Source organism: Somniosus microcephalus, chromosome 29 (genome assembly GCF_052327205.1).
Source record: "Somniosus microcephalus isolate GS21.2 chromosome 29, FLI_Smic_1.0, whole genome shotgun sequence".
In the NCBI taxonomy this organism is placed as follows: Eukaryota; Metazoa; Chordata; class Chondrichthyes; order Squaliformes; family Somniosidae; genus Somniosus; species Somniosus microcephalus.
Window position 1 is genome coordinate 38426669 of NC_141015.1, and position 16461 is coordinate 38443129.

At 44.6% G+C, this 16461-nt stretch overlaps 1 protein-coding gene across 4 annotated transcripts in view; it reads left to right on the plus strand.

The window, feature by feature from the left end:
* Positions 1–8507, plus strand: part of micu1 (mitochondrial calcium uptake 1) — a 106812-nt gene extending 98305 nt beyond the window's left edge. For all 4 annotated transcript variants that reach the window (XM_085970642.1, XM_085970640.1, XM_085970643.1 and 1 more), the window contains 2 exons: positions 283–372; positions 6493–8507. In XM_085970642.1, coding sequence (XP_085826768.1) covers positions 283–372; positions 6493–6653 — 251 coding nt within the window. In that variant the 3' untranslated portion in view covers positions 6654–8507. The remainder of the gene's footprint in view (positions 1–282; positions 373–6492) is intronic.
* The last annotated feature ends 7954 nt before the right edge of the window (positions 8508–16461 follow it).

Genomic DNA, 16461 nt, shown 5'->3' on the forward strand with positions numbered 1-16461 from the left:
TTTGTATTGAAACTTTGCAGGTCTTTTTTTGAAATAAAAAAGGCCTTGATTGGGTCCATCTTTGCCCCTTGTGAAGCTAAACTAACAGGCCAAATTTAGAATCTTGAAGTCTCTGCGTCCTCTTGCTCATTCCCTTTTAAGCAGGCTCTGAGCAGTTTCTGTTGAAGGATAAACATTTGCACTGTCTGTATGCTGTAGGAGAATCCCGCTAGCAGGCCTACAGTCACGGCCACAGAATACATTGTCAAAAAATTTTAACAGATCTTTTTTTTTCCTCAACAGCAACCATGAAGCAGGTCGCCAGGACGGTGGCACGAGTGGAACTTTCTGATCACGTTTGTGATGTCGTCTTTGCTTTGTTCGATTCTGATGGTGAGTGAACCCAAAGAATTCCTGAATATCTCACTCCACCCTAGCTCCCACTCTTCGACTCTGGTTCTGTGCCAAACGTGAAATATGTTATAAATGCAAGTCTTTATATATCCAATTATGGGCTCGACCCTTTCCTAATGAGGGGTACGGTAGCATAGTGGTTATGTTACTGGACTGGTAATCCAGAGGTCTGCACTAATAATCCGGAGACCCAAGTTCAAATCCCATCACAGCAGCTGAGGAATTTAAATTTAATTCAATAAATCTGGCTTAAAAAGCTAGCATCAGTAATGGCGACCATGAAACTAGTGGATTGTCATTAAAAACCCATCCGGTTCACTAATGTCCTTTGCCGCCCTTACCCGGTCTGGCCTATATGTGACTCCAGCCCCACAACAATGTGGTTGATTTTTAACTGAATGGCCTAACAAGTCACTTATTCAAGAAGGCGGCTCACCACCACCTTCTCGAGGGCAAGTAGGGACGGGCAATAAATGCTGGCCTTGCTGGCGACGCCCACATCCTGTGAATGAATAAAAAAAATAATGTTCCCCCTTCTACTTGTTTTGGTATACTAATACGCCTGGTGTCTGAGCCCAGTTGTGTACGGTGACTGTAGTCCCCATTGATTTGCAGCTCATCAAGCCCCATGAATTTCACAACCTCCGTGCTTCTTCTGTACGTTATTTGTCCAACTCCATCAATCTCGGCCCCATTACCAGAGCTTTGCTGAAACTCCGAGGCCAATTTAGCAGCTGACGTTTGCAAGGTTTTAAATGCATGGGGATTAGAAGATTGCCTTCATCTGACATTCGGATTTTGACCCACGAGGCTCTGGTTCGCCCGCAACGCGTGGAACTTAACCGAACCCGACTGTTCTCGGCTCCTTAATGAGCTGGTTTTGCAAAAGCACGAGAATTCCGAGTCTTTGATGCTCCGCTAAGTCCAGCCTCTGTGCTCTAAAGTATAGGTATTGACACAGTGCATCTCCTACTATGGTGAACACAGCCTTGACACTAAGTATTCCTGCTTAAAGTTACAACAGTGTGTGACGTGAATCAGTCATTCATGAAAGAAAGACTTATGAAATAATACTGAGCGGCCTGCGGGTGGCGCTGTCCAGGGAGAGTATAAATACTCAGGCACGGGCCCAGCTTGCGCAGGACATTCTTAACAGGAACTAGTGAAGGCCACAACTAGACCTCCATGTTGTACAGCAGTTGATTAAAGCTTTGTTTAACGCTTAGACCAAGTGCCTAGTAGTTTTCTTATGTCAGTGTGTCTCTTAATGTGCCAGTGGGCTGACTGCATGTTGAAGGTAACAGCAGCTGGTTACTGTATCTGTTTGTCAGCGACAGGCACTGAGCTCACTGGCACGTCAAAAGCACGAGGAATTACAATATTGACATTATTCAGTTCTAATTTGAAATGAGAAAGTTCTGTGTGATTTTTAATGCTTAGGCTCTGTCTCACCATACGGGGAAATATATTAAACCAAAATACTGCGGATGCTGGGAATCTGAAATAGAAGCAGAAAATACTCAGCAGGTCAGGCAGCAGCTATGGAGAGAGAAACAGAGTTAACTTTCAGGTCGATGACCTTTCGTCAGAACTGGAACGTTAACTCTGTTTCTATCGCCACAGATACTGTCTTATCCGCTGAGTGTCTCCAGCATTTTGTGTTTTTTTTTAAATTTCTTGGAAATACATCATTATAAATACCATCACTTTAAACAAAAAGGCCATCCGTTAAACTAGCTGACACCACGTGCCTGCCCAACCTAGCTAGGTGCACAGTCAGTTGGGACAGCTAGGGGTACACAGCAGCAGCAATGGGAGTGAACATCCGAGCCTAGCCCAGTAAAGTCACTTTTAAACACTTTATGCGCCTGGTTTTTCTAAAAAGCCACAAATGTATGACTGTTTTATGCAATATTTTTTTTTAATGTAATTATACGAAGGGCGTATCATAAGAACATTCAGCACATTAAGATACTCTCATCCACTGGACAGACTTGCCACAGAATTTGGCCTTGAGATACGGCGGAATTGTAGAGGCCCTGGTGGTATGTGAAGAATTGCATCATATAATGTACTTAATAGTTATTTTAAAATCTTTGGAAAGAGTCTGGTTGGTGTACTAGGTAGTTTTTTTTTATTCGTTTATGGGATCAGGGCGTCGCTGGCAAGGCCAGCATTTATTGCCCATCCCTAGTTGCCCTTGAGAAGGTGGTGGTGAGCCGCCGCCTTGAACCGCTGCAGTCCATGTGGTGATGGTACTCCCACAGTGCTGTTAGGTAGGGAGTTCCAGGATTTTGACCCAGCGACGATGAAGGATCGGCGATATACTTCTAAATCAGGATGGTGTGTGACTTGGAGGTGGTGGTGTTCCCATGCGCCTGCTGCCCTTGTCATTCTAGGTGGAAGAGGTCGTGGGTTTGGGAGGTGCTGCCGAAGAAGCCTTGGCGAGTTGCTGCAGTGCAGCTTGTAGATGGTACACACTGCAGTCACAGTACACCGGTGGTGGTGGAGGGAGTGAATGTTTAAGGTGATGGATGGGGTGCCAATCAAGCGGGCTGCTTTATCCTGAATGGTGTCGAGCTTCTTGAGTGTTGTTGGAGCTGCACTCATCCAGGCAAGTGAGAGTATTCCATCACACTCCTTACTTGTGCCTTGTAGATGGTGGAAAGGCTTTGGGGAGTCAGGAGGTGAGACACTCGCCACAGAATACCTAGCCTCTAACCTGCTCTTGTTGCCACAGTATTTATGTGGCTGGTCCAGTTAAGTTTCTGGTTAATGGTGACCCCCAGGATGTTGATAGTGGGAGATTAGGCGATGGTAATGCCATTGAATGTCATGGGGAGGTGGTTAGACTCTCGCTTGTTGGAGATAGTCATTGCCTGGCACTTCTGTGGCGCGAATGTTACCTGCCACTTATCAGCCCAAGCCTGAACGTCGTCCAGTCTTGTTGCATGTGGGCATGGACTGCTTCATTATCTGTGGAGTTGCGAATGGCGCAGAACACTGTGCAGTCATCAGCGAACATCCCCATTTCTGACATTATGTTGGAGGGAAGGTCATTGATGAAGCAGCTGAAGATGGTTGGGCCTAGGATACTGCCCTGAAGAACTCCTGCAGCGATGTCCTGAGGCTGTGATGATTGACCTTCAACCACCACAACCATCTTCCTTTGTGCTAGGTATGACTCCAGCCAGTGGAGCATTTTCCCCCTGATTCCCATTGACTTCAGTTTTACTAGGGATCCTTGATGCCAGACTCGGTCAAATGCTGCCTTGATGTCAAAGGCAGTCACTCTCACCTCACCTCTGGAATTCAGCTCCTTTGTCCATGTTTGGACCAAGGCTGTAATGAGGTCGGGAGCCGAGTGGTCTTGGCAAAACCCAAACTGGGCATCAGTGAGCAGGTTATTGGTGAGTAAGTGCCGCTTGATAGCACTGTCGATGACACCTTCCATCACTTTGCTGATGATTGAGAGTAGACTGATGGGCCTTTACCTTGGGGAGGCCTGATTTGAGTCCAATGCCTTCAACCAGCCTTCCTGGCTGATGATTGCAACTGTTAATCACCCTCTGTGTCAAGAAAGACTCCTTGACCTCTGTTCTAAACTTGCCGTTCACAATCCTGATCCAGTACCCTCTCATCCGGCTGCCCTGTTGTGTCTGAAAGTATTGCTCCAGACTTACTTTATCTGATCTGCCATTATATTGTACGTCTCCTTCGGAGGTCGAAGAGCCCAGCTCATCAATTTGTTCCCAATGCCTCATCTATCTGTAATGGGGAGCAGTTTTGTTGATCGCCTCTGTACAGCCTTTCGGGCCTGGATGGGCCCATTGTATTGCAGAAACCCAAACTGTTTCTCTAACTAATTCCCAGCAAACCTCGAGCCATCCTCTTTGGCTCCTGCAAACACACATTCGCCAGCAGCCTCTACTCCATCAGCATCCCTGGCTACCACCTCAAGCTAAGCCAGAGGTTTGGAAAATTGGTGTACTGCTTGATCCCAAGCTAAGTTTCCACTAATGTGTTGTGTTTGTCCGTATTAAACTTCATTTGCCATTGATCAGCACATGTGCAAATCCTGTCTATCTCTATAGGGTCTTAGTTGTCACCTCTTAGTCAGTAGTCCCCCCACCCCCTTTATACTAGGAACGGGATGTTCCAGCATTGCTCTTAGCACTCTCCTCTGCTTCCTTCCTTTTGGCTAGTTACCAATCCACATTCACGTCGTACTCACTTTTGTTTGTAAAGAAATATTTCATGCAGTACTCTTATCAAAGGTTTTTTGGAAGTCAAGGTGCAATATATCGTGGCTTCCTCCTGACAATTTGAGATGTCCGCTCAGACGAGATCTGCCCCTTTTACAGAATATTGGCCTTCATTTATTGGGTGATTTTCATGCAGCTCTTCTCCCATTCTGTTCCTGATGTTTGATTCCATTAATCTTCTGATTATTGATGTAGACCACTGTGGAATCATTTCATCCCATTCCTTTTCTATTCCTGCATGAATATGTTTGGCTCACTTGCAGTGCATGTTTAAGTTCCTTCACCAGTAAGAACCACAGGTGAGTAATGAGAGCTGTACAACGCAATTAAAATTTGCAATAATAATAAACAGCACTAAGATAAAATCTTGATTTTAAATGCATTGACAGGACCACTAGTTGTCAGAATGTGCTGGTCTCTTTTTAATTGGTGATATGTATATAAGAAAAAAAAGGTCCCAGGTTTTTTTTGTAGGACAGGTTCTGTGCAGTACACACAGTGTCTGAAAAGATTAATGATCAAGGAGAAATTCTCCGCAGAAATCAAGTCTACATTTAGCTGAGCCAGCTTGGAAGTTCTGCGAGCGTGCCACAGCTGCTTGTTTAGCAATGAGAAAACCCTGCGCTCACATCAGTGAGAATTTTTAACTAGTAAAGCTGGCAGCAGCTATCAACGAGTAAATTAGTTCTGTGTGCCTCGTGTGTTCACTGGACGAGGCCTTAAACCACCGCCGCTTACAAACTAATGGGGCCCCGAGTAAACGGGCCAGACACAACAACACTGAGCTTTTGTGCCTGGTTTACATTGAACATTTGAAAAAATGAATGGACAGTCTGTTCAGAAAATAGCCTGATGGCTATAAAATGGATAGATGGCAGTCCTAATCACCATAATGAAGGGCTCCAATGCCAGAAGACACAAGTTACAAGTGAGGAATTGAAGAGTAAGAAAGGGAGTCAAGTGGAACTACTTTAATGTGTAATAGACTTGTGGAATAAACTACCTGGAAATGTCACTGAAGCAGACAGTATAAAGTAAATTCTAGGAGCAGTTAAATATAGCGATGGGAGCTGCAGGAGGAGGGTGAACTGGCTGTGTCCTATTTACTTCACTGAGACTCCCCTAATCTGATTTGTAGACCTTATGGTGCCACTGGTTTCCTGAGTGTGGGGTGGTTATAGCAGGGAGAAAGACCCCCCCCCGCCCCCACCATCAGCTCCAATCCTGTAATATAAAAACACCTTACAGCTTTAGTGGCCACGTTACAAAGGGAACCAAAAAGTAAAAAGAGTGTGCTTTGAGATTTTAAAAAACGAACGTTTTTCCCCAGACCAGTTTCGCAGCTGGCTGCAGTGTGCTAACACAGCACCTCCAGCAATGCAGCAACCCGAGTACTGCACTGAATTGTCAGTCTAGATTATTGGCTCAACGTCTGGAGTGGGGCTTAACACCAGAGTTGACAGCGCTATCAGCTGAGGCGAGCTGACACTCGAGATAAGCACCGTGCCTGGTAATGCATATTTTTAGCATTGTTTTTGATACTGTGAAGCTATGTCGACTACAAGTGTTTCACCCAAATCAGTGCTCAGTAAATCTCTGCTTCATCTGCTTTTCATCGCAACTCACCCAATTACTTGGATCGTGTTGACCATTAGATCCTGTTGAACCAGCAAACATTACAGAAAATAATGTTCCAATCCTGCTCACAGTGCATCCGAACATTCCCACTGCGACCACGGGACCATTTTGATTTCCTGTTGCATGTATTCTGCAGGTCCAAGGACCTGTGGGCAGCCGTGCAGGTTATTGATCGAGGTTTGAAATTGTCTTTCAGGAAACGGAGAGCTGAGCAACAGGGAGTTCATCTCTATCATGAAACAACGGCTGATGCGCGGACTGGAGAAGCCCAAGGACACCGGCTTCACACGGCTCATGCGTGCAATGTGGAAATGCACACAGGAGACTGCCTGGGACTTGCCATATCTATCCAAGTAAAGAGGAATAGAAATGGCTCAGTTACACAGCAGCCTTGAGCAGCTTTAGCACAAGCTCCCTAAGGAATGTCAGGACTGAACTGGGATGGATTGATGCCTTTACTCCTGGGGTGTTTAAGAGACAGGGTTTCTTTTTCAATTGTGTTATGATTTTTTTTTTTAAACAGAATTTTGCATGTTGGATACAATTACACAAAAGTGTTGCTCAGTAGGTTTCAGATGAGCAATCCACTCTGAAGCTTTGATGGGCTGAAGAAGTTTTTTATTAATCTGGTCAGTTTGTTTCTAGCTGTATGCAACCAGTACTGGAGACGGATAACTCGATCATTCATTTATTAAGCTTAAACACCATCTAAATTGCCAGTTTCTTCCTGGGACACTGTTGTCAGATTGTTGGGAGTCATGGTAAGTGGGCTTAATAACTGAGGAGGCTCACAGACCCACCTGTATGGTGAGAGTGACCACAGTGGCGATTGTACAGTTTGTGTTCCACTGTGAGCCTTTCACATGCAGATTGCATTCTGTGATCCGAACACCTGCAGTGTGCCTCAGCACTTGTTACGTACAAGGCCGTGCTGAACTCGCTCCACATCACTTCACTCCCAATGAGGGGGAAGAACTGCCGCCATCCTATTTACTTCACTCCGACTCCCCTAATCTGATTTTTAGACCCTAGGATGTCACCGGTTTCCCGAGTGTGGGGTGTTTTTAGCAGGGAGAAAGCACCCCCTCCCCAATCAGCTCCAATCCTGAAATATAAGAACACCTTGCAGCTTTAGTGGCCATGTTACAAAGGGAACCAAAAAGTAAAAAGAGAGGGCTTTGTGAGATTAAAAAGAACGTTTTTCCCCAGACCAGTTTCACAGCTGGCTGCAGTGTGCTAACACAGCACCTCCAGGAGTGCAGCAACCCCCGAGTACTGCACTGAATTCTCAGTCTAGATTATCAGCTCAATGTCTGGAGTGGGGCTTGAGATCAGAGTTGACAGCGCTATCAGCTGGGGCGAACTGACACTCGAGAGAAGCACCGTGCCTGGTAATGCATATTTTTTGCTTGTTTTTGATACTGTGAAGTTGTGTAGACTTCAACAGTGTTTCACCCAAATCAGTGCTCAGTAAATCTCTGCTTCCTCTGCTTTTCATAGTCACTCATCCAATTACTTGGATCATGCTGACCATTAGATCAACTGTCTCAAATATGATAATGTAAGAATAGACAGGAACTTCCTGCTGTGATTACTTGTACACAGGAGTTTCCTTTCGAAACCATTTTCTTTTTTCAGCGGGCTGCCTATCTAAGATTTGCTGTATTCTGGGGCTGCTTTTCCTTAAGGCACTGATGTAAAAAAAGAATGATAATTGTATAATGTTATTGTATAATGTTTTAAATCTTCAGCTATGATTTGAAACGGCACTTTCTATTTATTCGATTGTGTGTCTGGTGTCTGCTGAGGAGTCTGTCATCATCGCCGTCTCTTCCTTCTCGGTCCCTAGAAGCCAGAGGCTGAAATTTCTCATTCCAATTCCAATTTGATGCTGATTATGGATTTGAGTGTTTGTCATTACTGTTCAAGCGGTGTCTTTAAACTTCTCCCTGCTCCTGTCGATTATGGAAGTGTATAAATTACTGGTGATGTCAGCGGGCAAACCTTTAACGCATTTGCATGACACTCTGTGCGCTGTTTACTGGATGTATTGATCCATATTTCATACAAGCTCAGAGCGTCCAGCGCTAATATCCAGTGTCCTTTCAAGGTTTGCTCTTGGCCTAGGCGTGAGTCCTTTTCAGACGGATCTTTAGTAAATATGAATGTAGAAACCAAAAAATCAAAGCCTGCAATAAATGTTTTCCTGTAGCTACTGTCTCTTTAGTTTGAGGTGTGTTTCACTTTTTGTATCTCACCCGCCATGGTTTACAGATTTGATTCTAACTTTTACCAACCCCAAGCAGTCACTATGAAATTCAGCTACTTGCTAGAAAGTGCTGAAGATCCCTGTTTTTCTCTATGTACAATTGTTTGCTGAAGTGACAAATGTTGCTTATAAGGTGGACTGAGGGATCAGCCTCCTGCCCTGTACATGCCTAAACCAGCTGGCAGTGGAGCATTCAGGATCTGTCGTAGGGAGACCAGGTGTTGCGCCATGCAGAAGTTCTTGCAGCATGGTAGGTAGAGCTGAATTGTTGCACAGTTCATAATACATGCGAGAAAGTCTTGCATTTGTTTAGTGCCTGATGCGCCATCAATTACTCAAAAGACTGAGGTTGAGCGAGTAACAATCAGGCTTTTATTAACTAAAGAATGAAGGTCTTGTCTCGAGTGGTCGACCCGTCCAGAATACTAAGGGACTGGGAGGTAGTCACTTATATACCTGGAATAGTGGGAGGAGTCAGCCGAGGCATGTCCAGACCTGTACCTAGTGGAATACACATACAGACACAGACAGGTATGACAGTGGTTTACCACAGTGCCTTATCGTGTATCTCAAACACCTCAACCAGCTTCACATACGGTGAATTGCGTCGAAGTGCAGTGACTGCTATTTATGCAGGCAAGTGTGGCTGTCGGTTTGCCACAGCAAGATCCCACACCCAGCAATGAGATGAATGATCAGCTTTTGGTGGTGGTGGTTGAGGGAGGAATGTTGGCCTGGACACAAGGAGAGCTCCCTGCTCTTTGTTGAATAGTGCCATGGGATCTTTAACATCCACCTGAATGGCACAGCAGGCAAAAAGGACCACAGCTTAAGATCAACAGTGGCCTCTGACAAGATACTGCACTGAAGTGTCAACTTAGTTTGTGTTGAAGTACTGCAGTGGAGCTTGAACCCATGACCTCCTGACTCAGCGGTGAGAGTGCTATTGGTTGTTAATACACATATACAGCTTTCGAAACTGCAATACCAACAAGCTAAGCACCTTGGGACGTTTTACTACGTTAAAGGCACTATACAAATGCAAGTTGGTGTTGTCCACTCCTGATACTTAATAGAGTCAAATTGAACTCATGAAATGTGAGAGGCACTAAAAGACATTTTTCACATGGTTTTGCTGAGCAAACCTTTAAATTGTGATGTTTTTAGTATGGGGGAAGGTGGAATTAATAATGCACTGTCATCCTCAAATGGATCATCCGTCGAACTCTTGAGCATTAATGACCATCACTGTACAGCTCAGCATTTTCCGTGCAGGTAAGGATCAATGTTGTATCTTTATGGGCTGGTTTTGAGCCCCTTTCATGTATTTATCCAATTCCCTTTTGAAGGCTGCTATTTAATCTGTTTCCACCACCCTATCAGGCAGTGCATTCCAAATTCTAACTACTAGTTGCGTTAAAAAAAAGTTTTCCTCCTGTCGCATCTGGTTCTTTTTGCCAATCACCTTAAATCTGGGCCCTCTGGTTATCGACCCTTCTGCCACTGGAAACAGTTTCTCCTTATTTACGCTATCTAAACCCTTCATGGTTTTAAACACCTCTATCAAATCTCCTCTTGGCCTTCTCTGCTCTAAGAACAATCTCAGCTTCTCCAGTCTATCCACGTAACTGTAATCCCTCATTAAGTGCGAGTTTTAAAAAAAATAAGGGGCAGTGACAGCCCCATAAAACAATATGTACTTTAACAATTTGTCGTAGAACTACTTATCTTGCAAATGTTAAAAATATAAATATAATTGGAATGCCTATGCCTTAAGTGTTAGAAACAGTGCATCATTCCTTGCTTTAGTTCTGCATTCAGCTGTCTGTACTGATCTCTCTTCCTGTCAGGCCACAGTGCAAATGTGTATGTATTTGTATTCATTGGAGGTGCAGTGCTTTGCTGCACTTGCACAATGCACCACTCAACCCTTGTTATATGGAGAACACTTTCTCCTCCTCTGGGTTGGATTCATACCTAGGTCCCAGAGTTGAAGGTTAGCTGCTCAAATTGCCTTCCTGCGGTACTAATTCCCTGTCCACGAGAGATTTTCCTCCCCTCTGCGTGGGTTGCATTCGTGTTCAGGTCTCACTGGTTAGTAGAAATGCTGCATCAACCCAGTTCACATTAGTAAAAGCTGAATTGATACCCAGGTCTCTGAGATGAAAGGTCAGTGTTGCAACAGTCTCTAGCCAGAGAGCGAAGACCAATCTTGCTTTCAATCTGCTCTAGGTTTCAGCCTGAACTTTAAATGGTAAGTAATTGTGAATTTTGCATATGCTTTTCTCACAGTTCGTTGTACAACTGACTTTCAACACAGCCCTCGAGCGGGGCAAAAGTACAATAATTTTTATGGAGACCACCACAACATGATTCGTCAACAAAGCCCTAAATGACAAACGTTCTTCTACAAGTCATAAACACAGCAGGTATATGTGCCCATGAACTTGCATGGTTTCCAGGACACTTAATCACAAAGTATCATCTGGTGGTTTTATTTCTGGTGAGTTGCAGGTACAGATGTAGCTCTATAACCATCAGTGATGCAAAACAGGGCTGCTCTCTCTGTGTGTTGTTGACCTGCATTGACTCCCAGTTAAGCAACACCTCGATTTTTAAAATTCTCATCCTCATTTTCAAATCCCTCCATGGCTTTGCCCCTCCTTTCCTCTGTAATCTCCTCCAGCCCTATAATCCCCCTAGATCTCTGCGCTCCGCCTATTCTGGCATTTTGAAAATCCCCAATTTTAAATGCTCCACCATTGGCGGCCGTGCCTTCAGCTGCCCGGGGTCCTAAGCTCTGGAATTCCCTCCCTAAACCTCTCCGCCTCTCTCTTCTCCTTTAAGATGCTCCTTAAAACCGACCTCTTTGACCAAGCTTTTGGTCGCCTGTCCTGATATCTCCTTATGTGGTGCGGTGTCTTTTTATTACACCTGTGAAGCCCTTGGGACGTTTTATTAAAGGCGCTATATAAATATATAAGTTGTGTTAATGATACTCTGGCACATTAGTAGAGAAGGCTTGCTAAGTACCTCGTACTGATTAGAGGAAACAGCTTGGGTTTTAAAAGTCTAAAAGCTGTCTGCAATGTGGAAGATTGAAGGAGGTGAGAAGATCACTGGGAAAAGAATGAGCTCAAGTAGGAGACTACAATGAGTCTTCATTTCAATACACAGGATGTATAGAGGAGGAGGAGGAATGAGTAGCATAGCTATTTGAAGTGTAGGAACAAGGAAGAGAAGTTCAGAGGAGTATTGAGTATCGTGGCTATCAATAAAATAGGGAATGATGTGGAAGCTTATGATGGAGAGGGAGGTTGAAGGCCAGTAATGAGAGAGGGATCCACCTGTCGGAGGACCAGTTTTAAAAAATCTTGTCTAGGAATGCGAGAGATCCTCCCCAGAAATAGGAGCAGGATTTAAGTCATGGGCTGATGGGAGTAAGATATTGTTGGTGTAAATCGAGTACAGATTGCTCCCTGCAGTGCCAACTCTCGCTTACTTCGCTATTGTGAATCTGAACACTGGTGAAGACTGGCAGGGGAGTGTTTTTAAGCCAGAGTTCTGTGGAAGAGCCCTGTAAATAACATTCCTGTTCCTATGCAGACATCAGTATTGACCTGTTAAGCATTCCTGACCGTTATTGTAAAAACTGATTTGAGGTTTACAAAGGCCAGTGATTCTGGCTAGATGAAATATTTATAAAAATACAATAACTTTACAAATTTCCCTACACTTTTAAGTCAACTGGTATTTGTGGGGAGAACAGATAAGTTTCACGTTTATCAAAACCGAAAAATTACACCGGATATACAGCACAGAAACAGGCCATTCGGCCCAACCAGTCCATGCCGGCGCTTATGCTCCACTAGAGCCTCCTCATCTAACTCTCAGCATAACCCTCTATTCCCTTCTCCCCCATATGCTCATCCAGCTTCCCCTTAAATGCATCTATACTATTCGCCTCAACCACTCCCTGTGGTAGCGAGTTCCACATTCTCACCACTCTCTGGGTAAAGAAGTTTCTTCTGAATTCCCTATTGGATTTATTGGTGACTATCTTATATTGATGGCCTCCAGTTTTGCTCTTCCCCCACAAGTGGAAAGATTCTGTATCTACATAATTTTAAAGACTTCTATTAGGTCAGCCTTCCCTTTTCAAGAGAAAAATGTACAAGCGTTTTAATTGAATGGGGGCGGGGGTGGATATAAGTACGGGAGTATGGGTGGAAGGAGCCAGAACCTGCTTAAAAGACAAGCAGGAGATGGGCAGAAGACTTGAAATCCTTACATCAGGCAATGAAAAGATGTCCAATGAACGATCATTTCAGTCATTGTCCAACTCCCCTGTAGAGGTGAGCGTGCTACTCAATGAACCAAGGTGAAACCTAGAAAAACCTGCAGGTAATGACGATGCTGGTTTCTAGTGAGATAGCAAAATACTGCAGATGTTGGAAATCCAAAATAACAACAGAAAATGCTGGAAAAACTCAGCAGGTCAGGCAACATCCGTGGAGAGAAATTTGAGTTGACGTTTCAGGTCGAACCCTTCTTCAAAACTGGCAACTCAAATTTCTCTCCACGGATGTTGCCTGACCTGCTGAGTTTTTCCAGCATTTTCTGTTGTTATTTCTGGTTTCTAGTGACCTGCTCAGAGAGTACAGCCTCTTTTTTTTTTAATTGCAATTCTATGGCATGTGGTGCTCCACCATTTCTCTGGAGAGCGAGTTCCAAATTTAGCACACATCAGCAGGAGAAGGTATCGAGCTGTTTCAGACAGAGAATGGGGCGGGTTACCCTACATCCAGAGGTTTCTTCAGCAGCCTCGATTCCCTCCTGCCCTGCCAATCTGTTCCTCACAACCCAGGCAGCTCACTCCTATTTGCCGTTGTATATCCTATTCACTGCTTTGACCCGGTTGAATTATGTGGAGCTGGAGGTTTGTAAAGGCTGTTTTTAGTGCTGTTGCGTCGCTAATCCTAAATAAGAGCACCAAGATCTGTCATTATCAGCAGCTTGAGGTATATTGGGAATTAATGGGAACAGAGAATGGGTCCATAAAGGTAAAAGGTTTGGACACCCCAGTCCCACACCTCAGAGCAGGTTTACTAGCAACAGTGTGCAGAAATTGGGACCGTAGCATCTTTCAGCTGTGTTGTATATCTGATCTGAGGAGGAGGAAATAAAATAATTGACAGAAAATCTGAAGGGAGATGAATCAGTGCTGGTGTGAACTATCGATGTTGTGTCTACTTAGCTCACTGGAGTATCCATCGCGGTTGCTAAGCTACTTTTAAAATCAACTCTCCGGAAGAATTTTACAAAACGGAGAGTTGATTTAAAGGGTAGTACTGTATCTGCTTCTTTCAATGTGATCCTGGGCTCGGTGTTGACTGCAGTGGGAATGTGCCACCTGCTGTCTGAAGGACAATGAACCCCTAGAATGACTATCGTTGCTGAGGTTAGCGTTTCATTGCAGCTTGTCTGCAGGGATGCAGTAAATTCTGCTCCCTGTGATGGTGGGAGGAGGAAGGAAGAGAAAGATTGCGTGCAGAACAAAACAAAAACTAAGTTGGGATGATGGGTTATACTTAATCTGTCTTTTCTGTCCGTAGATTCTGCCTGATCTGTTAGAAAGAACGACTTGCATTTATATAGCGCCTTTCACGACCTCAGGACATCTCAAAGCGTTTTATAGAATAAAAATCATAGAAATTTACAGCAAGGAAGGTGGCCATTTCGGCCCATCATGTCTGCGCCAGCCAACAAAGAGCTCTCCAGTCTAATCCCACTTTCCAGCTCTTGGTCCGCAGCCTTGTAGTTTAAGGCACTTCAAGTGAATATCCAAGTACTTTTTAAATGTGGTGAGGGTTCTTGCCTCTACCACCCTTTCAGGCAGTGAATTCCAGACCCCCACCACCCTCTGGGTGAAAAAATTCCCCTCAAATCCCCTCTAAACCTCCGACCAATTACTTTAAATCTATGCCCCCTGGTTGTTAAACCTTTGCTAAGGGAAATAGGTCCTTCCTATCCACTCTATCTAGGCCCCTCATAATTGTATACACCTCAATAAGGTCTCCCTTCTGCCTCCTCTGTTCCAAAGAAAACAAACCCAGCCTATCCAAAATAACAACAGAAGACGCTGGAAAAACTCAGCAGGTCAGGCAACATCCATGGAGAGAGAAATAGAGTCAACGTTTCAGGTCGAAACCCTTCTTCAGAACTGAGAAAAAAAGGCAGGAAATGAAACAGATTAAAAGGCAGTTTGGGGGCTGGGAAATGGGGGAGGGGAGGAAAGAAGAGACATTGAGAGATATTCAAGGGGAGACGAGATGGTAATAGGACAGGTAAAGAGACAAACAGCCTATCCAATCTTTCCTCGTAGCTAAAATTCTCCAGTCCAGGCTTTACAACCAATTAAGTACTTTTCAAGTGTAGTCACTGTTGCAATGTAGGAAACGCGGCAGCCAATTTACGCACCTCAAGCTCCCACAAACAGTAACGTGATAATGAGCAGATCATTTTATTTTTTAAGTGATGTTGGTTGAGGGATAAATACTGGCCCAGGACACCGGGGATAACTCCCCTGCTCTTCTTCGAAATAGTGCCACGGGATCTTTTACGTACTCAGAGGGCAGACGGTGCCTCAGTTTAACGTCTCATCCGAAAGACGGCACCTCCGACAGTGCAGCACTCCCTCAGCAGTGCACTGGAGTGTCAGCCTAAATTTTTGTGCTCAAGTCTCTGGAGTGGGATTTATAGCATTTGCTGGTTTCCCCTCCCCCCCCCCCCCCCCTCCCTTTTACTTCTACAATTAGAACTGAACAAACTAGATTGGCTTTGCTGCTCATGACTTTATCACTGAGGAATCTTGTCAGTTTTGTAACAGTCACAAAAAAGAATCTGGCCATGGAGCAAGCATCAGACGGCAATTTGTGATATTGCTGGACTTTGAAGTAAGGCTAACTGGGGGCTTCAAGCCTGTCTACAGGAATTCCCTCAAATAGTCCTGGTTAATATTTTGTAACACGTTGTATGTAACGCTTCAGCAGAACACCCCCATGAGTTCCAGGTGGGACATTCTTCTTGCATAAAAGATGACTTTGCCGCTGTGATTTCCCAAATGCCTTGCTTGGATCGACCCTCTTTAAGTGGGACAGGTGTAAGGGGTTTTCCTCGAGAGGTTTCCCTGAGGTTTCTCTCTCTAGAGGCCTCTCTCTCTTGGTTCGACCCACTCACCCCTTAGATTCTATAATCTGGACTTAGGTGCAGGAACTGCAATGCAGAGAAGACTCTTGTAGACCAAGTTTGATGAATAAAAATGAAATTTTATTGCAAATGGAAAAATATCAAATCAAATGCAACAAAGACAAGAGTACGGTACATGGGAGGGAAAAACAAATACAAACAAATCATAACGACATTATACTAACTAAGGCAAATATAGGCATCTTACACTCTACAAAGATCATCATGAAATAAAGAAACACATGGAACATCGAGGGACAACAACTCATGTTAATTGTACCCTTAAATCCACCCCCTTATTAAACCTAACTAGATCTGATTGTGAAGGGCCAGAAACATGCTCACCAATCCCACTAGGAAGTGCAAGGTTTTGAAAACGAGGCTGCTGGGGCTGCAACGACTGTCCGATTTTAAACTGTCCTTTTTCTCCGCTCTCTTTGTGACTGTCCGAGCTTGTTGATTCAAGCTTCCTCCAACGTCTTCTCCCAAGCTGTGTCTTCCTCCTCAAGCTGCGTTCCGGGGTGCTGCGTCCTGGTCCTGTGTCTCAACTCGTCCAAGCTGTCCCTGGGGTCGTTGCCCCTGTCAAGTCGTGTCCCACTGCCGTGTCCTCCAAGCTGCTTGTTCAGCTTGCCTCGAGTGTCGCTTCCA